General features: G+C 51.5%; 2 protein-coding genes and 1 pseudogene across 6 annotated transcripts in view; 1 reads left to right on the top strand and 2 right to left on the bottom strand.

The window, feature by feature from the left end:
• Nucleotides 1-1,693: 1,693 nt before the first annotated feature.
• Nucleotides 1,694-2,270, bottom strand: LOC116480762 (peptidyl-prolyl cis-trans isomerase A-like; annotated as a pseudogene).
• Nucleotides 2,271-7,186: 4,916 nt separating this feature from the next.
• DUSP13B (dual specificity phosphatase 13B) lies at nucleotides 7,187-18,578 on the bottom strand. Of its 3 annotated transcripts, XM_032140665.2 has the most exons (6): nucleotides 18,427-18,578; nucleotides 16,661-16,864; nucleotides 14,608-14,702; nucleotides 10,451-10,624; nucleotides 8,309-8,529; nucleotides 7,187-7,629 (listed from the first exon to the last, which is right to left on the bottom strand). In XM_032140665.2, exons 1-6 carry the CDS (start codon nucleotides 18,511-18,513, stop codon nucleotides 7,427-7,429), a joined length of 984 nt encoding a protein of 327 aa, XP_031996556.1. In that variant the 5' UTR covers nucleotides 18,514-18,578; the 3' UTR covers nucleotides 7,187-7,426. The 3 variants fall into 3 exon arrangements, with proteins under 3 accessions (XP_031996556.1, XP_031996550.1, XP_058292388.1); XM_032140659.3 differs by lacking the exons at nucleotides 14,608-14,702; nucleotides 16,661-16,864; nucleotides 18,427-18,578 and adding an exon at nucleotides 11,773-12,340; XM_058436405.1 differs by lacking the exons at nucleotides 14,608-14,702; nucleotides 16,661-16,864; nucleotides 18,427-18,578 and adding an exon at nucleotides 11,811-11,953.
• Nucleotides 12,353-27,928, top strand: part of SAMD8 (sterile alpha motif domain containing 8) — an 83,198-nt gene continuing 67,622 nt past the window's right edge. The window contains exon 1 of one of the 3 annotated variants that reach the window (XM_058436401.1): nucleotides 12,353-12,469. Coding sequence is in view for 1 of the 3 variants with exons in the window: in XM_032140719.2 (XP_031996610.1) it covers nucleotides 24,337-24,510 (174 nt within the window). In the remaining 2 variants the exon portion in view is untranslated. Of the gene's footprint in view, nucleotides 12,470-24,303; nucleotides 24,511-24,580; nucleotides 24,720-27,928 lie in introns of those variants that run through there. The other 2 variants (XM_032140719.2, XM_032140728.2) reach the window with 2 other exon arrangements.

Consider the following 27,928-nt stretch of genomic DNA (forward strand, 5'->3'; position numbering starts at 1 on the left):
CAGCCGGAGTGCAGAAAATCTCAGAGGAGGGGAAATGCTAGCAGCTCCCAAGGAGAGAGACCAGGCTGACCTGACATCATACGGCTCAGGAAGCACGGATGAGGAGATGAATGCAGACACCTGGGGGAATGAGCTGAGAAAAGCAGAGTGATCTGAGGCAAAGGAGAATAATGGTGGCGGTTCCTCCTGCTTGGTAGGGAGGGTAGTACCTGGGGAGGACGTCATGGGGTGGGCCAGTTCCCCTTGAGTTTTCCCCAACCAAGTTTCCCCCAAGGCCTCGCTGGCTACGGAGTCCACGCTGCAACTACCCTCCCCACCCCAGGGCAGAAAGCAGAGGAGGCAGCCATCAAGGACTGGCTCTGAGCTAGAGGGCAGCAGAACCCCCAGGAGGCCTTGCCAAGGGCAGGAAGGAGGTCTCGGGCCTCTCAGCAGGAGTTTATTGTCCTGGGAGGAAGGTAGGATGGCTGGAGCTTAGGAAAGAGCTAGGGGTGTGGATGAGGAGCAGGGAAAGATTCTCTTTCTGGTAGCCTCTCCACCCTCCCCATCTCAAGGCCTTTGCCACCAATATCCCCCTTGGGCCCCTAACATCTTCCCTGGTCTCCAGTGGAGCTCTATTGCCATCTTCATTCCCCTGTAGACACAGGGCCTCTCATCTCCATGCAATCAGCACCGGGGGGATGGATGTGACCGCCCTGTCCCTTCCTCACTCACACACTCCTCTGGAGGTTAATAAAGTGGCTACAAGCCAGGGCTGCTGGTCAGACCTGGCTCTGCCCCTGTGCTGGTTACCCACTGATGTGTAACAAACTACCCCAAAACTTAGTGACTCCAAACAAGAGCATTTTCTGATATCTCATTTTAGGTCAGTAATTCAGGAGGGTTCAGTAAACAATTTTGCTGTTCCATGTGGCATTGACAGAGGTCACTCTGTGGTATTTTGCTGGCAGATGTGCTGGTCTGGAGTGACCAAGAAAGGGTCACTCAAATGTCTAGTGTCTGGGCTCAGGGAGGCTGTCAGCCAGTTGGCCTACCCATGACCACTCCAGCATGGCAGAGTGGGGCGCAGGCCGACTTCTACAGGGTGGCTCAGGATTCCCAGAGAGCACATTCCAAGCGACCCGGGCAGAAGATGCAAAGTGTCTTATGACAGCCTCAGAAGCCCCAGAATGCTGCTTCTGCTGCATTCTCCTGTCCAGCAAGTCACTAAGGCCAATCCAGAATGGAGGCTCACAAAGTGTTTAAGAACACAGGTTCACTGACTGAGTTGGTAGTATGATTCTACCCTGCTAGCTAAGCAACCTGAGAAGGTTTACTTAAGCTCTTTAAGCCTCAGTTTTCTTATCTGTAAAATGGGAATAACAACAATATCTACCTCTTAGGGTTTATGAGAGTTTAATTATGTATACATATATATAATTTCTAAATTAATACAAATGTAAGAATTATAAATTATACATGTGTGTATGTGTATGTATATATATATATTTTTTTGGCATTTAGTTTTTATTTCACAATCATCAACTTAACTCTGCAATCCAGCTGGGCATGGAAGGGAACAAGGAAAACATGGCACCCAAAGGGAACTGCAGCGAGAGCACTAAGATTCTAAGATACTGCGAGCAAATCGGGTGGAAGGGTGCTCTCTGAGTTACAGAAGGAATGGTCTGGAGGTTAAGATAAAACACAAGTCAAACTAGAGTTGTCCACAGTCAGCAATGGTGATCTTCTTGCTGGTCTTGCCATTCCTGGACCCTCCATGGCCTCCACAATATTCATGCCTTCTTTCACCTTGCCAAAGACCACATGCTTGCCATCCAACCACTTAGTCTTGGCAGTGCAGATGAAAAACTGGGAACCGTTTGTGCTGGGTCCAGCATTTGCCATGGACAAGATGCCAGGACCTGTATGCTTTAGGATGAAGTTCTCATCATCAAATTTGTCCCAGTAGATGGACTTGCCACCAGTGCCATTATGGCGTGTGAAGTCACCACCCTGACACATAAACCCTGGAATAATTCTGTGAAAGCAGGAACCCTTACAACCAAATCCTTTCTCTCCAGTGCTCAGAGCATGAAAGTTTTCTGCTGTCTTTGAAACTTTGTCTGCAAACAGCTCGAAGGAGACACAGCCTAAGGGCTCGCGGCAATGTCAAAGAACACGGTGGGGTTAACAATGGCTGATAGTACAGGGCTCCTGGCAGTGGCAGTGGCGGTGGCGTCCGCAAAGCCTATTTTTGTTTTTTTTTTTAATGCCTGCTGTAGAAAGCTCATGATCATCAATATCTGCAGTTTCCTCTTCTTCTTGGGCACCACCCTAGACTATTTCCTGGCTTCCCCTGCAGTTAGGTGTGGCCATGTGACTGGTTCTGGCCCATGGAACTTGAGGGGCATTCATTCCTCCATGCTTACTCTCCTGGCCCTCCATCAACCTGTGTTGTGAATAAAAAATAAAGCATGGCCTGGCCAGGTGTGGTGGCTCATGCCTGTCATTCCAGCACTTTGGGAGGCCAAGGCAGGAGGATCGCTTGAGCCCAGGAGTTTGGGAACAGAGTGGTAACATAGGGAGACCCCGTCTCTACAAAAAATCAGCCAGGCGTGGTGGCATGTGCCTGTGGTCCCAACTACTTGGGAGCTGAGGTGGGAGGACCCCTTGAGCCCAGAAAGTTGAGGCTGCAGTGAGCTGTGATCGTACCACTGCACTCCAGCCTGGGCAACAGAGTGAGTCGCTATCTCAAAAATAAAAATATCAATCAATAAATAAAGTGTTGCTGAGTTTAGGTCACTCAGGTTTTGGGGCTGTCAGAGTCATTGGCCTAGTCTGACTGACTAAGGCACGGGTAGATAATAAAGTTCTCAATCAATACTAGCTGTTGTTCTGGCCTAATCGCCCTGGGCCTGTGTTCTCACCCATAAAATGGTGTTCACACGACCCACCCTACAGGTTTGTGAGGAGTGAAAGAAATGATGGAGAGTATGACTCACTGGCTTAGCTTCTCTTCAACACGGTTACTTTATCTAAATGCTACCAACTGAGTCATCATTATCTTTTTTCTTAAGCAAGATTATTTGTAATACAGCCTCTTTAAAGTTTTATTTGTATTTATTTATTTTTTGGAGACAGAGTCTCGCTCTATCACCCAGGCTGGAGTACAGTGGCGCAATCTTGGCTCACTGCAGCCTTTGCCTCCCAGGTTCAAGTGATTCTTGTGTCTCAGCCTCCCGAGTAGCTGGAACTACAGATATGCGCCACCACACCCCGCTAATTTTTGTATTTTTAGTAGAGATAGGGTTTCACCGTGTTGGCCAGCTGGTCTCCAACTCTTGACCTCAAGTGATCTGCCTGCCTCGGCCTCCCAAAGTGCTGGGATTACAAGCGTGAGCCACTGCGCCCAGCCCAGAATACTTCCTAAAATCCATTTGACTTGATGGTTTCCAAACCTAAATACAGAGTAGGATGTTCCTAATTTAGAAGTTAGTAGATTTATTTATTTTTAATTTTTAAAGTGATGAAATATTTTTTAAAATATAAAAAATCATATAATAAACACCTATATTCCCACAACTCCATAAATATGGTCAAATCTTAACATTTTGCTGTATTTGATACGTGATTTTTCTTTTTTCTTTTTTAGAGACAGGGTCCCACTCTGTCGCCCAGGCTGGACTGCAGTGGTGCAGTCACAGCTTGGCTCACTGTAGCCTATAGCTCCTGGGCTCTGATTCGTGTGTTTTCAAAAGACATAAAACATTATGGATGAAATTTGAAAAAAAAAATTATGTATCTAAAGAACTTGGCACAGTGCCTGGCATATGCAAAGCAGTTGGTAATTGTCAGCTATTTTTTTATTTTTGAAATAATTTTAGATTTACAGAAAATTTACAAAGATAGCAGAGACATTTGTCGTATATCCACTCAGCTTTCTCTGATGTTAGCTTCTTACATAACCTTGCTACCTTTATCAAATAAATTAATATTACTATAACACTATTAACTAAACCACAAACTTTATTCAGATTTCAACAGTTTTTCCACTTATGTCCTTTTTCTGTTCCAGGATCCAATCCAAGTCCAGGTGCGGTGGCTCACTCCCGTAATCTCAGCACTTTGGGAGGCTGAGGCAGGCAGATCATTTGAGGTCAGGAGTTCGAGACCAGCCTGACCAAACATGGTGAAACCCTGTCTCTACTAAAAAAAAATAAATAATAAATAAATAAATAAATAATATGCTGGGCGCAGTGGCTCACACCTGTAATCCCAGCATGTTGGGAGGCTGAGGTGGGCGGATCACCTGAGGTCAGGAGTTCAAGACCAGCCTGGCCAACATAGTGAAACCCTGTTCCTACTAAAAATACAAAAAATAGCCAGGCATGATGGCAGGCGCCTGTAATCCCAGCTACTCGGAAGGCTGAGGCAGGAGAATCACTTGAACCTGGGAGGCAGAGGTTGCAGTGAGCCGAGATTGTGCCACTGTACTCCAATCTGGGCGACAGAGCAAGACTCCGTCTCAAAACAAAAAGCAAACAAAAAAAACCCCAGGATCCAATCCAGGATACCACGTTGCCTTTAAGTCAGCTAATTTTTACTCATTCATCCATTTGTTCAGTGCACTGAGAATGCTGCCAGCTTTCAGTCCAAGGCTGGAGCCCCAGTACTATGTGCTGTGATGATGATTGATCACAGCTATCATTTATTTATGTATTTTATTATTTTTATAAATGACATGGGGTCTTGCCATGTTGCCCAAGCTGGTCTCAAACTCTTGGGCTCAGGCGATCCTCCTGCCTCGGCCTCCCAAAGTGCTGGGATTACAGGCATGAAGCACTGCACCCAGCCGCAGCTACCATTTCTGGGAACTCACCACATATTGTGCAAAGCACTTTCTATGTGCCCCACTTAACCCTTACAGCAATCCTATGTGGTGGCTGTCATTAATCCCTTGTTATGGATAGAGAAACCAAGGTATGGAGAGATTAACTGAGATCATCCATCTGACAAGGGGCAGAAGTAGGATTTGAACCCAAAGAGTCTGGCTCCAAAGTGGTGCTCCTCACAATACACCACTTCTTTCACAAGGCTGCTCTATAGAAGAGGAAGATATGTTATTACAGGCTTCCCTGGGTGAGTGTGGCAGGCAGGAAGGCATCCCAGAGGAGGTACCAGCCTGGAGCTCGGCCTCGATTTCCTCAGTACTTGGGGAATGTTTGGCTTCCCCTCCACCTGCCTCCTCATGGCTTCCTTCAGTCTCCCCCTGCAGCCCCAGATTCTGCACCCAATCCAGAGAGCGCCAAGAAGGTGACCTCCTGGAACCCAAGCCCCAGGCCCAGAGTGTGGCTCTGTCCCAGCCTCAGTGCATCCACCCCAGCCAGCACGGGCAGGCTGCCCATACTCAGATGGGGATGACTGGCTTCTGGAGCCACTATCTTGGGTCCCACTGATGGTGCATGAGCAAGAAACAGCAATAAGCATTGAGTTGTCAGTTGGAAGAGGGATCCAAGGGAATTGGGAATGGGCAGGTGGGGCTACTGAGCTGGGACTGGGTTTGTCTGCTCCAGAGAATCATAGACTCCATCCACCCCAGGATGAATTGAGAACAGTCTTCCATTCCTAGGGTGGGGAGCCCAGGAGTGTTTGCATCTGCCAGGAGGGGGCTGGGCCCTGTGACTAAGCTGGACATGGCAGCACCACCCCTCCTGCCATCCTCCACCTAAGACATATGTATATCCTCTGTAAAAGACCCAGAGAGCACCTGAGGCAGCCAACAGCAATGTGGGATTGGGACCAAGTGTTGCAGAGAACTGGGAGAGCAGAAACACTGCAGGAGAGAGGAGGCAGAGGATGGAACTCTGAGAAACCTTGATATTGAAGGGCCAGCCAAAGGAGGCAAGGGGCCAGGCACAGTGGCTCACACCTGTAATCCCAGCACTTTGGAAGACTGAAGCAGGAGAATCACTTGAGTCCAGGAGTTCAAGAGCAACCTGGACAACAGAGTGAGATCTCATCTCTACAAAAAAATTTAAAAATTAACTGGGTGTGGTGGCTCACACCTGTGGTCCTAGCTACTTGGGAGGCTGAGATGAAAGGATTGCTCGAGCTGGGGTGTGGGGATCAAGACTGCAGTGAGCTGACTGCACCACTGCACTCCAGCCTGGGCCACAGAGTGAGACCCGGTCTCAAAACAACCAGAAACCCCAAACACACACACACACACAAACAGAGGAGGCAAGACCTCACTAAGAGCAGCCAGAGAGGTAGAGGAAAGCTGCCCATTTAAACCCCATAAATACCTTGGGTTTTTATGATGTATTTTACAGGTGAGGAACCTGGGACAGGGGCCTTTCTTTATTTTATTTTATGTTGTGCTAAGATAAGAACTGAAAAACTCAGAGCTGTTTTGTTCCACCACATAACTGTCCTTTGCCTAGTATTTCTGGTATGTCTCCTTCCCAACCACATCATCCTCTTGTTTAATGCTTTAATTTGTTAGGTGTCTAATTTTAAGCAGTCCGTTTGAAAGCAGAGTGCCAATGAAAAGACTGACGGGTTTCAAGAGATGCTACTAGTGGACAGTAAATTTTGATATTCAGGCCGGGCGCGGTGGCTCACGCTTGTAATCCCAGCACTTTGGGAGGCCGAGGCGGGCGGATCACGAGGTCAGGAGATCGAGACCACGGTGAAACCCCGTCTCTATTAAAAATACAAAAAATTAGCCGGGCGTGGTGGCGGGCGCCTGTAGTCCCAGCTACTCGGAGAGGCTGAGGCAGGAGAATGGCGTGAACCCGGGAGGCGGAGCTTGCAGTGAGCCGAGATTGTGCCACTGCACTCCAGCCTGGGCGACAGAGCAAGACTCCGTCTCAAAAAAAAAAAAAAAAAAAAAAAAAATTTGATATTCAGCCTTGTGTAGGATGGGCATGGAGAGAATGGTGATGCATTGAACTTGGGTCTTTATCAGACAACCTAACTCTTGGGTGAGGGTACGAGGAGGACAAGATGAGGACGAGGTTTTCTAATCCTCACACTTGTACCCCCAAACCTTCCTCCTGCACCAAGGCAGATATCACGAATTATTCCCACCTGTACTCCTCCCCAAGGCTGCCATCCCACTGAATAAGAGTTGGCAAGCCATCTGGAACCTTGTGACCATCCCGAGTAAGCCATTGCCCCACAGACCACCAAAAGAGCACCTGTCTTTATGACGATGAATATTTTATTATAGAGATGGACTGAACTCACTTTTGCATAAAGAATCACTGGATTGGGGCAGGAAAATCCACCTGCTAAGAGGTCATCACCCAGCTATCCCTGCCTCTGCCTCAGCCCCCACTTGCTGTTTACATCTCAGGGTCACTAGAAACAGCAGAGCCTGCTTCTCCCAGGGCCAGGCTGGTGGGGTTGGGCCAAGGGTCAGGGATCCTGGCCGCCTGCCAGATCAGAACCGCCCCGTCTCCCGCCCCAGTCGGTTGTCCAGAACCTGGAGCTGCCGGAGGAAGCCTGAGTTAGGGCAGATATTGCGGTGGGCCTGCACCGTCTGGATGGCCTCTACCAGCGTCATGTTCTCGTAGATCATGAGGAAGGCCAGGACAAGTGTGGCAGAGCGGCTTACCCCCATGGCACAGTGTACCAGCACGCGGCCTGTAGGGAGAACCAACTTAGCATCAGCTACCTGCCCTCGAACCACCCACCTCTTTGGGAAGAAGAGACACCCATGGCCATCCTCTACAGTATCCTGGAATACTGACACTGTCTACTCTGTCAAATGGGGCAACTGAAGCCCAAGGAGAGGAGGCTGGCTCAAAGTCACAGAGCAAGTTAGAGGCAGGGTTTAGGTTAGCAGCTGGGATTTCCTTCTTCCGGTCCAGGTGCTTCCTCAGGCATCTTTTGCAACTCTGGGCCAGGGGAAGGGGGTTTACTGAATTCCTGAGGTCCCTGGGTTTGCATCAGATTATAGGGGGTGTCCACCTACCTCTCTTTCCCCTGAGTTCTGCCCTCTGGCCTGCCCCTGCAGCTCTATGCCAAGGCCTCATCTTAGAGGAGCCCGCTCAGGAGCTTCGCTGGGTCCTATACCTTCTGTCCAGTGCCTGGCCTCTTATGGAGGGATGCTGATGACCACACTGGATCTTAGTTATGTCTGCGATTGCTAGCCTCCAGGGTGTCCCTGAAGGGGACACTCACTGAATGGTAGTAGCTATTTTCCCCATGGAGTGGGAGGGTTGCTGAAAGGGTTTGTCTCTCTGGACTCCCACCCACCAGTGCTACTGGAATAATGGAGAGTCCTAAAGCACTCTCCACCATGCCGGACCCAGAAGTGCACCTTGGGGAACACTGAGGGCAGCTCGGATGTATCGACCAACAGGCAGAAAGTAGACACTGAGGTCGAAGAAGGGGTTGTCATCCGCCTCGATGCCATAGTACTCCAGGGACATTCCACGGTAGAACTTGGCACCTGTGTCCACCTGGAACTTGCCCGCAGCGGCATTCACAACGTGGGTGATTCCCAGCTGCATCAGCTTGCTCTTGTCCCGGGCTGCGTACCTGGAGGAGAGGGCACAAGGGGTTAGGAGAGTGGAGGTTGATCTCACTGTGGCAGCTCTGGCTGGGTTGAAGTTTGCAAACACCCCCGCCCACCGCCCACCAAGGGTAGAGATAAGAGCCTGCAAATTGGCCCAGGGTGAAGGGGCTCCTCCTGTTGGAGGTTAAGACTCCTTTTCGGGCTGGGTGCAGTGGCTCATGCCTATAATCCCAGCACTTTGGGAGACCGAGGTGGGCAGATCACTTGAGGTTCAGGAGTTTGAGACCAGCCTGGCCAACATGGTGACACCCCATCTCTACTAAAAACACAAAAATTAGCCAGGCATGGTGGTGGGCACCTGTAGTCCCAGCTACTCGGAAGACTGAGTCAGGAGAATCACTTAAACCCAGGAGGCAGAGGTTGCAGTGAGCCAAGATTGGGCCACTGCACTCCAGCCTAGGCAACAGAGCTAGACTCCATCTCAAAAAAACAAAACAAAACAAAACAAAAAAAGACTCCTTTTCAGGCCAGGCACTGTGGCTCATGCCTATAATCCCAACACTTTGGGAGACCAAGGCGGGAGGATTGATTGAGCTCAGGGTTAGAGACCAGCCTGGGCAACATGACAAAACCTTATCTCTACAAACAATGCAAAAATTAGCCAGGCATGGTGGCATATGCCAGTAGTCCCAGCTACTTCGGAGGCTGAGGTGGGAGAATCACCTGAGCCTGGGAGGTTGAGGCTGCAGTGAGTGGAGATTGCACTACTATACTCCAGCCTGGGTGGCAGAGTGAGACCCCGCCTCAAAAAAAAGAAAAAAAGAAAAATTAGCTAGGTGTGGTGGTGCAAACCTGTATTCCCAGCTACTTGAGAGGCTGAGGCAGGAGAATTGCTGAGCCTAGGAATTTGAGGTTGCAGTGAATGATGATAATCCCTGCACTCCAGCCTAGGCAACAGAGAGAGGCCTTGTCTCTAAATAAATAAATAAAAATTTTAAAATGAAATACTACTAGGATCACTGTTCATAATAGTCAAAAAGTGGAAACAATTCAAATGTCCATATTCAGTAAAATGGATAAACTGTGGCATAATCATATGATGAAATCTCCAGCAGTGAAAACATGAATGAACTGCAGGTACACATAACAATGTGGGTGACTCACAAATTTAAGCAAATGACCCCAGGCACAAAACACACACAACATGATTCCACTCATATCATTTTAAACAACAGGTGAAACTAACTACACTGTTTAGATATATAGGTGGCAAAACTTTACAGAAAATAATTAATTCAACAGATAGTGATTAACCACAGAGAATAGAAAAGTTATAATGAGAAAGATTCAGTAGGGGCTTCTGGGAGACAAGTAATATCCTTTTTCTTCACTGGGTGATGAAGCTGTTCATACATGCTCTGTGCACATTTCCTTTTTCCTTTTTTTTTTCTTTGTTTGAGACAAGAGTTTCACTCTTATTGTCCAGGCTGGAGTGCAGTGGCACGATCTCAGCTCACTGCAACCTCTGCCTCCCGGATTCAAGTGATTCTCCTGCCTCAGCTTCCTGAGTAGCTGTGATTACAGGCATCCACCACCACATCTGGCTAGTTTTTTGTATTTTTAGTAGAGATGAGGTTTCACCACGTTGGCCAGGCTGGTCTCGAACTTCTGACCTCAAGTGATCCACCTGTCTTGGCCTCCCAAAGTGCTGGGATTACAGGCGTGAGCCACCGCACCCAGCCCTGTGCACTTTTCTTATGTGTATTCTAGTTCCACAGTTAAAAGCAGTAATAATATAAAATGAAAGAAACACAGGGAAAGAGGCGGTGGGAGGCAAGGGTGCCACCTCTGCCCTGGAGGGCTCTGGGAGAGGCTCATGCCCTCATTCCCGTGTGAACCTCACACCCTTCTGCCACCCCCACTCCTAACGTGGGTCTTACTCACGCATCTCCCAGGAAGAGGCTGGGCCAGACCTCGTCGATATGGTTCAGCGTGGCAGCCTGACGGACCCACAGCAAGCGCTGCAGTGAAGCCAACGTGGGCGGCTGGTAGGGAGATGCCCGGACTGCCCTGTGGATCTTGGGCCTCCGGAGGTCCTGCTTCTGCAGTAAGTCCATCCTGGAACACAGTGGACACCGCAGTGGCTGGAGGCAGGCTCCCAGAGGGTGGATCCAGCTGATGGGGAAGCCCATGGTGCAGTGCCCAGGTGCCACAGGGATGCTGCAGGAAGGGCCTCAGCTATTTCACATGAGGTATTAACAAGCTCAGCTGGGGCTAAGGCCTAGAACCCTTCCCCAGGGAACAAGGGAATCAATCCTTTGTCACTGCTATGGAGCTGGGCAGACCTCTCTCCTGCCCTCTGCTAAGCTGCAGATGTATGAAGCTTTGGCCAAGGGGCCCTTGGAGTTCCCTGTTTGTGGCACTAGTCAGTGCAGATCTCACCCCTAAGTCAGCTTGGACTTTGTAGGGATGAAAGCCCCAGATGGCTGTGGCTCTCAGGGCACCCAGGAAGCCCCCACCACCAACCTAAGCAGCTCATCTCAAGCCCCCTCACCTGCTACTTCCAGTACTCATCCTCAGACCCCCGTCCCCTCCCACTTTCAGGGGCTTGGAGATCAGAGCCCATCTCCAGGTAAGAGGCCAGGACTGTGAACTGGTATTTGTTAGCGTCTCCACATGGAATGAGCTAATGCCTCTTATAAGCCTGATGCCCCTGGCTGGGCACAGTGGCTCACACCTGTAATCCCAGCACTTTGGGAGGCTGAGGCAGGCAGATCAACTGAGGTCAGGAGTTCGAGACCAGCCTGGCCAATGTGGCAAAATCCTGTCTCTACCGAAAATACAAAAATTAGCCACGTGTGATGGTCCACTCCTGTAGTCCCAGCTACTAGGGAGGCTGAGGCAGGAGAACCTCTTGAACCTGTGAGGCAGAGGTTGCAGTGAGCCGAGATCACACCACTACACTCCAGCCTGGGCAACAGAGTGAGACTCCATCTCAACAACAACAAAAAGCCTGATGTCTCACTCGTGGGATGTCTGTTCCTATTTTACCTAGGAGGAAGCTGAAGCTCAGAATGTTTTAAAAGTGATGCCCAAAGCCATACGGCTCATGAGTAGCAAGGCTGGGGTTTTAGTCCATCCCCAAGCCTTTCAGTTACCATCTTTGGGGCCTCCAGAGAGTGGTCACTAACCCATCTGTTTCCTCAAGGGAGCCTGGTGCTGCTGAGCCACACACCTGCCTATAGGCCCCGGGTTTTCCTCCTTACCCCCACGACTCAGGCCAGTGCTGGATGTCAGGCCCCACCTGGGTCGTGTAGCTTGTTTCAGGCATCTGCTGGCTGAAGGAGTCAGGGACCCTGCGGAGCTGGATTTTCAGCGGCACCAGAATATGGGCCTGGTGCCGTGTTGGAGAAGGGGTCCTGCCTTTGCTAACTGCCCCTGATCCCCTGGACCAGTGACTAGGGAAGGTGCATACTGGGAAGAACACCTTTTCCCTTTGGTAGGCAGTGCCAGGACCAGAAAAAGAAAGGGGCACCCAGGAGGCTGCCAGCTTGGCCCGGCTCACCCAGTGGGGGGCTGTCGGGCAAGGCGGAAGTGAAGACCCAGCTGTCCTCCTCATCCCCCACTGTGACCTCTCCAGGCGGCTGAGTGGCCTGCCACCTACCTGGGGCATGGTCTGGGGCTGGGAATGGGGGAGTGGGTGCAGGGGCAGGACTCTGCCTGAGCAGAACAGGGCTAGGCAGGTTCCGCCCAGAACACAAACACTGTGAAGCCGCTAGAATTCCAGGTGCTGACTGGGGCGCCCATGGGGGTGGGGCCTGAGAGCCGACTGAGGCCTTGTGGACTGCAGTGGGCCCTTCGGTCCCTCTAAGCCCCCAGGCCTCCTCTCTGCTTGGTATCTCTTTGGGATTGAAGACCATTGATTCTATAACCCCCCATGAAGATGGGAGGCTACCTGAAGAGGTGAGAAGAGAACTTCTGAGGCAGGGAGGAGAGCCTGGCTCCCCCAGGACTCTGCCACAACTCATTCTGTGGCCACAAGCAAGTCTTTGCCCCCATCTGGACCACAGTTTATCTTCCCATGCTAGGGATCCTGGACTTAACTTTCAGGATGCTCTGGGGGTCTGACCCGAGAATGAGAGAGGAGTGCCTGGATGTGCGGTCACTGCAGGGCAGAGGGCAGTGTAGTGTGGTGGAGTCGGGGAAGCCCCCAGGCCCCAGGGGAGTCCAACAGCCACACTGGTCTGGAGCCATCAGGTGGGGCTGCACCACCCCAGGCGGGAGATGGGGCTTTGGGAAGTGGGACAGGCTCTGGGCTCAGGCCTGTGGAGCTTGGCATGGGGTGAGGCTGCCCCCTGGTGGCCAATGGGTGTCTCACAGCCCAGCCTTGCCAGGGAGCAGGCAGCCAGGCTCCACCCCGAGGAGGCTCCAGAGGGGTCAAGGATTTGGGGGCTGTAGGCCACAGTGCATGCCTCTGCCTCCGAGGGGACCTAAGCCCAGGTCTGAAGAACAGGGCTCTCTCCTGGACTTAGCGCTATCCCCGGTCAGGCTCCACCTAATGCCTCACTCCTGATGCTCAGGATGTTGCCCCACCTGTCCGTTCTAACCCACTGGGACCCAGCCCATCCCATCACTCAGAGTCAGGCCCAGCCACCCGCCCAGGGACTCGTCCTTTAAGCCTCAGGCCCTCCCAAGGAAGGGAAGTCGGTGGTTGTGGCAGCTCCGCTGGTTTCTGAGACCCGAGACTTGGTCTTTGGAGGGCCCTGCGTGACACTACCTGCCATGTCTCCTCGTCCCCAGCCAGGTGAAGCACAGGCCCAACGCCCAGCAAGGCCAGGGCCCGGCCAGGCTCCCCTCCCACTCCCTGCAGCCTTCCTTCTCTCCCTGGTCCTGTGCTCCTCCTCACCCCCTTCCTGCCTCCCCCACTCAGCAGAGCAGCTGCCTCTGTAGGCAGGGCTTTTCCTGGCTGCTCCTGTGCTGCTGCTGTTTGCAAGTCCATGCACTTGTTTTCTGTGTTTGCATCTCTCCTCCCTGGGTCACTCCCCCGTTTGCCTCTGTCTCCCATCCTCCCCCAGGAAGCTCATGTGCCTTTGCAGCCTCCCATGACACTGCTCTGTGTGCCCATGACATCAGGCAGAGGCACAGGCTTCCTTGGAGCAGGGGGCAGCTGTTTGCCATCCACCTCTCAGCTGCAGTTTCAGATGGTCCCCTGGACTTTCTTCCTGCCCATCCTTTCTGACTCCACTCCAGGGAGGCCAGACAGGAGTGTGGCCACAGGCCATGTGGGGCTGGAGATCTCAGGGCAGGACCAGTGAGGAGTGTGGGGAGAAGGCCTGCAGAAGGGTGGCGTGTGGCTGCCAGGGGGAACAGCTGTGGGTCTCTGGGCTCAGCCTGCGGGTCTTGGGGAGGGCAGACCTGGGCAGAAATCTCAGGTCTGGTACTTGCAGCTATGTGGTCTTGTCTTCACTGAGCCAGTTTCTTCAGTGGGGCTGCTGTGAGAATTCCATGTAATAATTAATGTAAAGCACCTCCCACAGGGTCTGTCTCATGGTAGATGCCCAATAAATGGCACGTCTTACTATTATTATCACTACTATAATTACTCTTACCCTTTCCAGCCCCAGCCATATCCTATGTGGAGGGTAACTTCCCCACGGGACAGTGAGATTTCCTCTCTATCTCTGTATTTCTTGATGTTTCTTTCTCTGTCCAGCAATAATTGTTATATTTTGCACTCATCATGGATGTACTACTATGTGCCAGACAGAGCTAGGCACTTACATTTTCTCATTGAATCCTCACAGTGCCTTTATGGAGCAGGTAATATTATCATCCCCATTTTACAGATGAGGAAACCGAGACTCAGAGAGGTTAAGCAACATACCCAGAGTCACACAGCCAATTGATGTGGGAGTCAGGACTCAAGCCCAGGTCTCTCTGACTCTATTATACTTTGTCTGCGCCTTCATCTTTGACCCAGTCGGTTCTCTACCCAACCCAAACCCCACCCCTCCCCACACAGGCACAAGTGTACTGGCCCTCATTACTCAGCATGCTCAGGGACCACACCCTACCCCCCCAAATTAGGGGCACTCACCCACCTGTGGGAGTATCTGGCCTGGGCTGTGCACTTCTCTGACGGGCAGTTTGTGCTGCCGGCTTTCAGCCGCCTGTCTCCGCACACTTGATGCTGTTTCTATTTTTTGATTTGAGTTTAATTATAAAGCATGCTGTCTACTCCCCTCTTCCAGCCTCCCCTGCCACTCCCAACTTGTTCACTGGTTCCATGGCATGGCCAGTGCCAAGCCCAGTCAGGCACCCTTCCCTCCAGGCCCAGGCCTCCGTCCCAGCACTGCTAAGAATCAAGGCAGCTCAGCCCAGGTCTGACTGTGGCATATTGTGTACATGTATGTTGACAGTGGGAGAAGGGGCCAGGCGTGGTAGCTCACGCCTATAATCCCAGCACTTTGGGAGACCGAGGCAGGTGGATCACAAGGTCAGGAGATCGAGACCCTCCTGGCTAACATGGTGAAACCCCGTCTCTACTAAAAATACAAAAAAATTAACTGGGCGTGGTGGTGGGCGCCTGTAGTCCCAGCTACTCAGGAGGCTGAGGCAGGAGAATGGCGTGAACCCGGGAGGCAGAGCTTGCAGTGAGCCGAGATTGCGCCACTGCACTCCAGCCTGGGTGACAGGGCGAGACTCCGTCCCAAAAAAAAGAAGAAAAAAAAAGATAGTGGGAGAAGGAAGATCAAATAAACCATTTTAAAATGTCCCTTGGCCGGATGCAGTGGCTAACCCCTATAATCCCGACACTTTGGGAGGCTGAGGTGGGAGGATTGCTTGAGCCCAGGAGTTCAAGACCAGTCTAGGCAATATAGCCAGACCCTGTCTCTACTAAAAGTACAAAAAACATTAGCGAGTTGGGATGGTCGTGGTGGCTCACGCCTGTAATCCTAGCACTTTGGGAAGCCAAGGTGGGCGGATCACCTGAGGTCGGGAGTTCGAGACCAGCCCGACCAACATGGAGAAAACCTGTCTCTGCTAAAAATACAAAATTAGCGGGGCATGGTGGCGCATGCCTGTAATCCCAGCTACTCGGGAGCCTGAGGCAGGAGAATCATTTGAACCCGGGAAGCGGGGGTTGCGGTGAGCTGAGATCACACCATTGCACTCCAGCCTGGGCAACAAGAGTGAAACTCCGTCTCAAAAAAAAAAAAAATTTAGCTGGGTGTGGTGGCATACACTTGTAGTCCCTTCTACTCAGGAAGCTGAGGTGGGAGAATCACCTGAGCCCACAAAGTCAAGGCTGCAGTGTGCCCTAATCCCTGACCATGCCATTGCACTCCAGCCTAGGCAACTGGAGTGAGACCCTCTCCCTTGGCCTTCAAGGGTATTGTAGAAGAAGGGCAGGAAGTTCAAGCCGGAAGGATGTTCTGTGGAGGAGGACAGTGAAGAGACTAGCCAAAAATCACATGTAAAGTGGTGGCATTGCCAACAGCAGGACCCAGGTCCAGGGGCCCTCAGTTAGAGGCCAAGGCTGATGGGACAGGTCCAGGATAAAGACCTAGAAGACTCAGGCTGAGGGAAGCGGCGCAGACCCACACACAGACACAGGTGTAGAGCAGGTCTTCAGACAGCCCTGGGCTGCAGGCAGAAGCAGCGTGTCCAGGGCCACTCCCACCCTCTGCCAAGCTCCTCCCCCAACCCAAAAGGCAGGGACACCCAGGCCCCACTGTCCCCTGAGGCCAGAGAGATGGTCTTTAAGGTCTCTCCCCATGCTAACTGTGGTCAGCTGGGACCTTCAATTGGGCCTATTAGAAACCTTCTCTGTCATCCACAGACCTTTGTCATACACCCATACCTTGATACTGCTCCCCACTTGTACTCCCAGATGGTGGGAACAGGGCACACCCATGCCTGCAGCCATACCTGCACTGGGTCTCTGAGGTCTGAGCTCCAGGGAGCTAAGGCTCAGCCCCTCCTGGGACTCTCTGAGCCCTGAGGGGAGCTGCTGGAGACAGCTGTGGCCAACAGCTATCACAAATACCTGGAACCCCCTTCCTCTCTCCTCCCCTCCCCACTTTCCCAGGGAACTTGGGGTCCCTGGCCAAGAAGCCTGAGGGCTTGGCTGAGAGGGGAGCCCACTCCCACCTGTGGAGACTGAAGACAGTGGCTGAGAGGGGGTGCAGGCGCCAGGAGGAGCCAGATGGCGTAGCAGGCTCTAGGGCGGACCCCACGCTGGGCTTCCACCATCTTCTGTGTGTCCGCCTGGGCCAGAGCCTCCAGCAGCACCAGCAGGACAAGTGCCAGGGTGGCAAAGTGGCAGAGGCCCGTGGCAGGGAGTAAGGACCAGCTCTGGAAGAGAGATGAGCTCTGTGTTACAGGCAGGTGAACCAAGGCCCAGGCTGGCTGGGACTTGTTGGGGCAGGGATAAGAGCTGTCACCTAAACCTGCTTCTGGCTTGAGCCCTGTGCATAAGGTCAAGTGAGTGCAGCTGCTGGGAGTGATGAGGAGGTAGATTTGGTATCCATGGTTTAGGGACAGAGATGACCTCTCCCCATGGGCCCCTTATCTTTCAGAGTCCCCGGACCCAGAGCTGCTCTGTACGGCTGCACAGGCTGCACACTGCATAATTCCTGGGGCCTCCAGTTGCACAGTTTGGTGGATGACACCTCCATGAATTGTGCAATGCTATACTCCTGCCTATCCAACTCCCCCAAAGTCGACTGCCTGATGGGAAAGATGCTGAGGTCAGAGGTCAGGGAGCCTAAGGCCCCAGGCTGAGGGAGAAGGGTGACTGGGCATGCTCCGAGATCTGCTGCTCTGCCAGGTTCCTGGGTCCTGTCTAGAGGAGAGAGAGCAGGCAGAGAATTTGCCATTCCACGGGAAACATGCCCCCTTCAGACCTTCTACCCACAGAGCTCCATGCCACAGCTTGGCCACAGGCCAATCTCAAGCCCAGCTATAACCCAAAGTTGCTTATCACGCTCACCCCCAAACTCTAAACTTAGCCCCTGATCCTTCCCTAATCCTCCTCCTCAAGATGCTTATCCTCCAGCCAGCGTGTGGGAAGGGGTCGATGCTGCTGAAGGGCCTCCCTTCTGCTTGGGCTGGCTATGCCTTCAGAGACAGGAACTGCTCTTAGGGGTGGGAGGCAGGGAGAGAGTCAGGCCCTGCCCTGGGAGGTTTCTGGGAGGAAAAAGCTGCTGCTGTTCCAGCTCCCAAGCATGCCCAGGCCAGTCACCCACCCCTAAATGGCAACCCGTTTGTGGCATGGGGTGGTAGGGACAGCCAAAGACAGGCTTGAGGCGAGACAGGGAAGGAGTTATAGGGGAAGCAGAGGTGGAGGCAGGGCCTGCTGGGTGGGGAGCCACCGTGGAGGCCTGGCCTTAGCTCACTGATGAGAATTAGCTAAGCCTGGAAGGTTTTCTCTGTGGCACTGTACCTGGGGTCCAGACCTGGGGGAAGGGGATGTGGAGGTTCGGGAGGGTCCAGGCTGGCTGTGCAGATGCCTCAGTGAGATTTAGGGGAGCCCCCACAGGCTTTCAGCTGAGGCAGGACTGGTTGGCTCCAAGACCAGGTAGGAAAGTCTCCCCTCTTCCATTTTATGCTTTCCATACCCTCGCATCCTAGTCCCTCTCTTCTCTTTGGGGTCTGAAGGATCCAGGTGGGATGGGGGAGATGGGTTGGGGGTCCTACAGGAGAATTGCCTAGGCCAGGCCCTTGGGTGAGACCTTGGGTAGGTTAAGGGAACCCAGCAGTTTGGCGAGAGGGCCAGGCCCCCTTTAATCCTCACTTCCAGCCACACACAGCCCTGCCAACCAATCCTGGAAGACTCCAATCCTATGTCTGCAGCCCAGGCCCTCACCTGGCCTCTTCCTGCCAACCACATCCAGCTTCGCCCCCTGAGGCCTCACCTGGCCCCTCAGCTCTGGCCGGCACCCCGCAGTTGCTGGTCCAGCCTGCAGAGCTGGTGCAGGAAGCCTCGGTTGGGGAAGACCCATCGGTGCTGCCTCACGGTGATCACCGCCTGGCGCAGGGACAGCCGCTGGTGCAGCATGAGGTAGGCCAGGACCAGTGTGGCGGAGCGGCTCACGCCCACCACACAGTGCACCAGGACCTTGGCTGAGGAAGACATCCTGGTGAAAAACCCTGTCCCACACACCGGCCCACCCACGGGCTGGGATGGGGACCCAAGTTCCTTTCCTGACCCTGCCTTGGGTGCACTCTGTGATCCTGAGCAAGTCACTCAGCCTTTACGGACCTCAGTTTCCTGATCGGTAAAATGGGTAGATCAACACCTGTCTGCCTACCCTTGGCATGGGGTCCAAATTTCTTTTTTCTTTTCTTTCTTTTTTTTTTTTTTTAGTAGAGACAAAGTCTCACTATGTTGCCCAGGCTGGTCTTGAACTCCTGAACTTAAGTGATTCTCCCACCTTGGCCTCCCAAACTGTTGGGATTACAGGTGTGAGCCACCGCTCCTAGCCTCCAAACCTTTTTAACATAGCTTGTAAGACCCTTCAAGAGCTGGCCCCTGTTGCCACATCTCAGATTGTCCCTCCCCACCTTCAGCTCGAGAAACATGGAGGAACTTGCAGTTCCTTGAGGCTGCCATGGTTTCTGACCTCCAGCCTTACCACATGCTATTCCAAATACCTGCAAATCATTTCCCCTGGTCTCGGTCTGACTAACTTCTACTACTCATCCCCCAAGTTTCAGCTGAGACATGGCTTCCTCCACAAGCTTTCTTGACCGCTCAAAGTATTGCTTGAATCACAAAGCAGCTCATCTTTTTTGGATATGACCCATGGATACTTTTGTAGAGGGAAGTCCCCCCATCTTCCTGATCCTCTGGGCTCAGAACCCCCGCCGTGTGCTCCCAGAGCCCTCCACACTGGCCCACTCCTATGAGTAGTTCTCACTATACTATTCACAATTTGGCTGTCTTTCCACCAGTTCCAAGAGGGCAGGGACCCTGCTTCTTACAGTCTGGATTCCCAGTATTTAGCTCAGTGCCAGGCACGTAGTGGATACTCAATAAATAGCTGGTGAATGAATGGATAAATAACAAAAGAATGTCAAAGTGCGTTGGATACTAAAAAGTCATGTGAGCTGTAATCTTGTCATTCCTGTCACATAGATGAGGAAACTGAAGTCCAGAGAGGGACACTGGCTTGCCCAGGGTCACACAGCAAGGGATACAGCTGTCTTCTAGGATGGACGCAAAGCCGGGACACCAGCTTCCCTGGGCTCCTATGCTGTATCCTGAGTATTTGAAGATATATTTCTTTTCTAGTTAAAAGTACTTTGGGGGCCAGTTGCGGTGGCTCATGCCTATAATCCCAGCACTTTGGGAGGCCAAGGCAGACAGATCACTTGAGGTTAGGAGTTCGAGACCAGCCTCGTCAACATGGTGAAACCCCATCTCTACTAAAATACAAAAATTAGCTGGGTGTGGTGGTGGATGCCTGTAGTCCCAGCTACTTGGGAGGCTGAGGCATGAGAATTGCTTGAAGTCCGGAGGCAGAGGTTGAACCCAGGAGGTGGAGGAGCAGAGATCGTGCCACTGCACTCCAGCTTGGGTAGCACTGAGACTCTGTCTCAGAAAAAAAAAAAAAAAAGGAAGAAAAAAATACTTTGGGGTAGACATCTAGGTACCAAATGGTGCTTTCCCAAAGTTGAGTGTTGCAGAGAAAGAGCTATTCTGCTGTTTGGGAGAAACGGCTTTCAGCCTCAGGGTTGTTCCCAACTCATGGCATGACCTTGTATTCCAGGCCTCAGTTTCCCCATCTGGGAAGGAACAGGGTTCAATAAAATGCTGGAGCACTAAGCAGAGGACTTTTTTTTGGAGTGGGGGGGATGGAGTTTCGCCCTTTTGCCCAGGCTAGAGTGAAGTGGCATGATCTCAGCTCACTGCCACCTCTGCCCCCCATGTTCAAGCAATTCTCCTGCCTCAGCCTCCTGAGTAGCTGAGATTATAGGTGCGTGCCACCATGCCCGGCTAATATTTGTATTTTTAGTAGAGACGAGGTTTCACCATGTTGGCCAGGCTGGTCTTGAACTCCTGACCTCAGGCGATCTACCCACCTTGGCCTCCCAAAGTGCTAGGATTACAAGCATAAGCCACCGCACCCGGCCTAAGCAGAGGATTTTTAAAAAACAGGGATGGGAGGGCACTGATGACTGAGAGGAAATGAGGCATCCTCCCCATGAATGAGCAAGATGGGATATGGGCTTGGACCCCAAGTCCTACCCCCAGGCGTGTTGAGGGCATGGTGGATGAAGTCAGCCGCAGAGGAGAAGTAGGCACTGATGTCAAAATCAGGGAGGTCGTGGGCTGGCACCCCCAGGTAGCTCACACTGCTGCCGTAGAAGTCAGGGCCGCCCTGACAGTAGAGGCCCCCGTGGGCGGCGTTCAGCACGTGGGTGATGCCCAGCTTCCACAGCTCAAAGCGGTTGTTTGCCGTGGCCCTGGGGAGGGCAGGAAGGGCACTTGATGCTGGCCAAGCCATGGGACCAGGAGGGAGGCTTTGCCTGGCCCGCTGCTGCAGAGGTACTGAGCCATTAGGGTCCAAAGAGAGTCCAACCCCAGCAAGCTCCAAGTGGGATCTGACTCCACAGCCCCATACCCAGAGCCCCGCACTTTCTGGTGGCAGAGCCGGTGGTGTGTGTCTGTGTCGGGGGATCTTTAGACCCTCTTTGCTTCCTCAGTCAATCTGCCCCTGCCTTGGCCAGGACAGGAAGGAAGGGATTGCTTCAGCCCTGGAACCTGGCTGCACCTCCCTTCTTGCCCCATGTCCTCCCACGCACATCCGTCCTCTACTGGCTACCACCTCATACCTGCTTCTAACCTACAAATGTTTAGAGGCAACACCTTCTCTGATTCACCTTCAGTCAGGCTTCTCCATCGTCTGTATCCAAAGGAGGGAGGCTGGGCCCAGAAACAGGGGGCTCTCTGTCTACCTTATCTCATGCCCCAAATACGATTTCCTAGGCCTCTGCCTCTACCCTTGACAGTTGTCCTGGAAATGTTTCCCAGGACTCCTGGGAGACTCCCTGCTTTCAGGCAGGCGAAATCCCTGCTCTCCCTGGTGGCCATACCTGGTCACTGCACTGTCCTCAGCACCCCCAGGGGTCCTGGAGAAGGTCCCTGGCCTGGGATGGTCAGAGCAGAGCTATTTCTCCTTGTTTCCACCCTCCTGTGTCTGGTAAAGCGACCAAGAACTGCCTCTCCACGTCCCCACCCCCATATCCCTTGGCCAGCTACCACTCACGCATCTCCTATGAAAAGGTTGGGCCAAACTTCGTCCACGCGGCTGCAAGAAGACTTCCCCGCCCTCAGGAGCTCCTCCAGCTCCAGGATGCTGGGGCAAGGCGTGGCTTTGTCCTCTGCCCCCAGCTCTGGGACAGAGGTCTCAGCCATGGGCCAGCCCGCCCACCCCTCTGCCTCTGCGGTCACTCCTCTCTGCCTCTCCAGTGTCATTTCTTCTTCCCAGAGATTGACAGGGACAGGTGACAGGAGCAAGTGACTCAGCAGGTCACAGGGACCTCCGGAGCAGACAAGACCTTTTCCTCCCCAAGCCTCCCCCCACCCCCAAACTCCATGAGAACACGGAATCAGAGAGACCTCTGCAAGTCAGCTACCACCCTGAACCTCAATTTCTTCATCTGTAAAGTAAGGATAATCACACCTACCTCAGAGAATTTGAGGATTAAATGAAACAAAGGACGTGCTGGGTCTGACACATAGTAGGTGCTTAGAAACATCTGTGGAATTAGTAGATGTAGAGCCCTGCCTAAGGCTATTAGGTTCTGAGGACTGAGTTAAAGTAGAGATCCAGGGTGCAGAGGAGGTGGCTGGTTCCAAGGATGAATGATAGAAAGAACTGAAAGAAGTGTACAGTCTAGGTGGGCCACAAATTGGGTAGGAGCTGGATTGGATGTCTGAACTGTGGAGGTCAGGGACAGTTTTCTGAGTTGTAGAGTCAGAGAAATATGGGTAAGAGACATGGAGAGCTTCCTTTAAAGGGTGCCCCCAAGTTTCATGGGGGGAGGGGGAAGGTGTTTGTTTTTTTTGTTTTTTGTTTTTTGTTTTGTTTTAGACAGGGTCTCACTCTGTCACCCAGGCTGGAGTGCAGTGGCATCATCTTGGCTCACTGCCACTACCACCTCCCGGATTCAAGTGATTCTCCTGCTTTAGCCTCCTGAGTAGCTGGGATTACAGGCATGCGCCACCATGCCACACTAATTTTTGTGTTTTTAGTAGAGACGGGGTTTTGCCGTGTTGGTCTGACTGGTCTTGAACTCCTACCTCAAGTGATCAGCCTGCCTCGGCCTCCCAAAGTACTGGGATTACAGGTGTGAGCCACCATGCTGGGCCAATGGGGGAAAGTTTGAACAATGGTCCTGTAATGAAGATGGCTAACTTCTCGGAAGAGAAGGCTAAAGAGGGCCTTGTATGTCAAATGGGGAGAAGGGAGGTGAGTGTTGCCCTAGACTTTGAGAGCCAAAGGGGCTAACTGTCATCAGAAACATTTTGAGGGTGGGAGGGAGATTCCTCTGCCTATAAGGGCTTTGGGTCCCAAAATAGAAACTGAGAAAGGTCAACCTGTCCTTCTGCCAGAGCTGGTTATCAGCAAAAGAGATGAGATGTCTCACCCTCTCTCATGTGACTTCTCAGTGGCCCTGATGGAGCTGGGAAGGGTATGAGCTGCAGTGGGGAGGTTCCCAGCTGCCCTTGGCCTTAAGACCAGTTCAAAGGGAAAGGCCACACCAGGGCATCCCATGGAAGCAGTCTACACTCATGTCCATCCCATTCAGAACCATTGAAGTCGGCCCGGCACTGTGTGGGGAGGCAAGGCCAAGGAGGGGCTCGTGTCCACGTTACAGCTGGGTTTGGACTTGGTTTATGCCAATGCTAGACCTGGCTTGGGAGGAGACCTTCCCTCAGGGTGGCGCAGAATGGTGGAGTGAGGAAAATACAGGATCTGATGTTAGAGAGATTTGGGTTAGAATATCAGTTTGCAATATGTCAGACAATATGTTTCCTTACCTTTCTGTGCTATACGATCCCCCTTGCAGAATTAGCACTAGGATATTTTTTTTTTGAGATGGAGTTTTGCTCTTGTCCTCCAGGCTGGAGTGCAATGGCGTGATCTCAGCTCATTGCAATCTCCACCTCCCGGGTTCAAGCGATTCTTCTGCCTCAGCCTCCCGAGTAGCTGGGATTACAGGTATGCGCCACCACGCCCGGCTAATTTTTGTATTTTTAGTAGAGACGAGGTTTCACCATGCTGGCCAGGCTAGTCTCGAACTCCTGACCTCAGGTGATCCCGCTTCAGCCTCCCAAAATGCTGGGATTACAGACGTGAGCCTCTGCTCCCGGCCTTAACACAAGGATTAAATGAGATGTTTATATGGCATTTGGCATAGACACTGTCAAAGAGTAAATGGGCAATAAATTATAACAATGATCATTGGGGGCTGGCTATTGGAGAAGAGCTGGCTCTCTCCAGAGGAATTCGGATTACCTCCTTCTAGGCCCTAACCCCATTTACTAATCCCACAGGCACCTCCCCACCCCGCTCCGCTAGCCCCGTTTCCTCCTCTCGCTTTGGCCTCCGGCATGACGCATGCGCCCTCGGGCTCCCCCGCGGCAGCATCTCGGTTCTCCTCTCGGGCCCTTCTCGAGCCTCGCGTCTTTTCCAGTGTGGGCCCCGCCCCCTGCCGGTAGAACCCCGTCCCCGGCCGGTAGGGCCCCGCCTCCCGAAGCAGTTCCGGTTCGGCTCCGAGCAGCTGCCGGCGCGGCGGTGACGGCGGCCGGGACGATGCCTGCGCGCAGCCGCCACCGCCCCCGTCTCCACTCCGGCTCCCCGCCCCGGGCTCCGCCCCCGCCGCTTGAGGCGCTTCACTCCGGCGAGGCGGGGAGGGCCCCGGACTCCGACGGCGGCTCGGACGCCGACTCGGAGGTGGGTCCGGGGAGCCCAACTCGGACTGCGGAGGTGAGCGGGAGCTGAGGCTGAGGAGAGGGGAGCTTGGGGGGCGCCTGCTGCCAAGGGTGAGTGGGGAGTCTGGGATGGAGCCGGGGGCTGCCGAGGGACTGCGACCTGCAGGAGCCCCGGGGAGACGGTTGAGGGAGCCGGGATAGTCAGCTCTGGAATGGAATCTGAAGGAAATGGAGGTTGTCGAACCGAGGGCCTGAGGCTGAGGGGTAAGTGGAGGCCGAGGAACGAGAGGGAAGCGGCGGGAGGGGGAGGCTTGAAGAGCCCAGAGCTTGGGGGCTTTTGAAAGTGGCGCAGTGGGGGAAGAAGATCGAAGGTCCTGCGGGAATGTGGACCCGGAGGAAGAGATGCTCTGGGTTTGGCAGCGGGGGAGAGGAGTCAGAGGAGCAAAACCTGGGCCGGTGTTCCCTTCCCAGGGCGAGGGAGGGCGATCGGGGCTGGGACTGGAGCCCCCTTATACCCCCCCCCCCCGCCCCCCACCCCGGGTGGGGCTGGTGGTGATAGAGGGCAGGATTTAGGTTTGACTAGAAGGAGGAGGGCTATTGGATGGGAAATCGTCTGGCCTCAAGGGGTGAGGGAGGCATTGAAAAAGAGAAGTGTGGTCAAGAAAGAAAAGGAGCCCTTGGGGACCTAATTTTGGGCTTTGGCATTTTTACAGGTGCCTTTTAAAACATCAAAGATCACTAGGGCAATGTACTTGGATCGTGGGGCTTTCTCGTTCGTGCACAGTGGATCCTTTTAAGAATCTTGGGTGGAAGGGGCGGTGTGAATGAATCACTGATTTGCCTAAAGGACTGGGGGAAGTAGTGGAGAGGAAGTGATGTTTGAAGGAGATAGTGAAAGACGTGATTCTGAAAATGAAGATATCATTTGGATTTATTGACAGGGTGTCCTTTTTTTCATTGTATTTTTTTCGTAAATAAGTTTAAATACCAGACATGTTAAGATCCTAAAAAAGATTTACTACATTACCTTTAAGTTTTAAAAACTTGAAACAAGACTTTGGATACTCAGTTTAAAAATTAAACTTGAAACAAGAATTTGGACACTCGGATTTTACACATACTCAACATGGACTGGTTCCGCTTTCAAAGTTTTAAGCTGACACATGTTTTTGCCACATAGTAAATATATGGTCAATGCAAGTTTCTGGGTTAAGGGGGCACAGTGAACTTGCCACAGTCTAGGCGCAATACCAAATCTTCCTCTCACTGAAAACCCCAGGATTGGAGTTATCTCTTGAAAATTGGAGAGGTACCTTTGACTGATTGGCAAAACCAATATTGAAATACTATTTTGCAGGTATTGTGTGAATAGTATTTTTAGTAGAGTGATTTGGAAAAATAAAGACAGAGGATACTTGTAGTTGGCAGCCAACACAACTGGGACAGGTGGGTACACAGATGCTTTTTATAGAAGACATAGTTCCAAAACATAATTATGCCAGGAAAAGAATGATTGCAATATTTATATTCACTTTAGTATAGATAAATTCACTTCCTTTTGTGATTGTTAAGTCATAACATGGTTCCATGAAGTCTTTGCTTGACTTTAGCCACGTCTCATATGTTTTACAACTTTTTATGTGATTATAGGTTTGTAAAGTTGTTGGCCATTTCTTTTCTCTTCTTTCTTTTCTTTTCTTTTTTTTTTTTTTTTTTTTTTGAGACAGAGATTCGCTGTGTTGCCCAGGCTTAAGTGATCCTCCCACCTCAGCCTCCCAAGTAGCTGGGAGTAGCTGGGACTGCAGGTGGGCGCCACCACTCCTGGCTAATTTTTGTTAGCATCAAGCATTTTCCAAATGCTTGATTAAATCTAAATGGATATCTACTGTTTAATCTTCATGAGATGATAATTTGATTGGCAACAGCTTTTAAATTAGTTTATGTGTATGGGCTATGTGACATACCCTCAGATGCACAGTGGAATAGTAATTGTTTCTTCAAAGGATATGTGAATTCTTAGCTAAAAATGCTGAGATTGTTTAAGTATTAATTCCCTTTTCTTTAACTTAATACAAATTATCTTCAGTTGAAGTTTATGTAATATTACTGTTTGTTGGTTTTATCTCTAGAGTGAGATCCTCTGGAGACCTTATCTTCATACTTAGTTCTGAATAAAAGTCATGGCATGTAAAAATTTGCTGAATTGCAGTATAAGAACTCTATTAAGATTACAGCTTAATGTTATTGCAAAATTAAAGAGAAACGCCGGGCGCGGTGGCTCACGCCTGTAATCCCAGCACTTTGGGAGGCCGAGGCGGGTGGATGACGAGGTCAGGAGATCGAGACCAGAGTGAAACCCCGTCTTTACTAAAAATAAAAAAATTAGCCAGGCGCCGTGGCGGGCGCCTGTAGTCCCAGCTACTCGGGAGGCTGAGGCAGGAGAATGGCGTGAACCGGGGAGGCGCAGTTTGCAGTGAGCCGAGATCGCGCCACTGCACTCCAGCCTGGACGACAGAGCGAGAGACTCCGTCTCAAAAAAAAAAAAAAAAAAAATTAAAGAGAAACTGTTAGATGGAGTTGTACAATTAATGTATTAGCATGTCTAATAGTTTTTTAATTTTTGTTTCCCATTGTCAGTTCTCACACCCATTGAATAAAGAAAATAAGTTTTAGGCTAGGTGTGGTGGCTTACTCCTGTAATCCCACCACTTCGGGAGGCCGAAGCAGGCAGATCACTTGAGGTCAGGAGTTCAAGACCAGCTTGGCCAACATGGTAAAACCTCATCTCTACTAATACTATAAAAAGAATCAACTAGGTGTGGTGGCTCACGCCTGTAATCCCAGCTACTCAGGAGGCTGAGGCAGGAGAATCTCTTGAACTCGGGAAGCAGAGGTTGTGAGCTGAGATCACATCACTGCACTCCAGCCTGGGCGACAGAGTGATATGTCTCAAAAAAAAAAAAAAAAAAAAAAATCAGTTTCTCTAAGGCAGAAGAAGCGATCATGACTGCGATGGCAGAATATGCAGACGTATTTAGGTAAATCAGTTTTGATTTCAGTAGCATAACCCCCCTTCTGCAAAAGCTTATTCACATTGCACAGTTGCTTGTAAACTTTTTTTTTATTTTGTTAATCATTAGATCCTCAATACTTCTTCAAAACTTTGCTGTTACTGATGAAGACATTTTCATGGCTTTTCTAAGGATTGAAATTTGAACACTTTTTTTGAGAAACTTAAATCACAGATGTTTCCATGAATAGTATTATTATTGTTTTATAAGAATGCCGTGTTAACGAGCTATTCTTTGAAGATTTTTACTTCCAGGCCTGATGTAATATATGGTGTTAATTGTTGGGTGTACCTAGCATGCCTGTTAATTTATGGATGGAAATCTTTCCTGTCTTCAGATTCTACCCCCTTCATTTTTCATATGTCAGTGGATTGTTAGTGAACTAAGATTGAATTCACTTTT

This window comes from Hylobates moloch, unplaced genomic scaffold, assembly GCF_009828535.3.
Source record: "Hylobates moloch isolate HMO894 unplaced genomic scaffold, HMol_V3 SCAFFOLD_3, whole genome shotgun sequence".
NCBI classification, from domain to species: Eukaryota; Metazoa; Chordata; class Mammalia; order Primates; family Hylobatidae; genus Hylobates; species Hylobates moloch.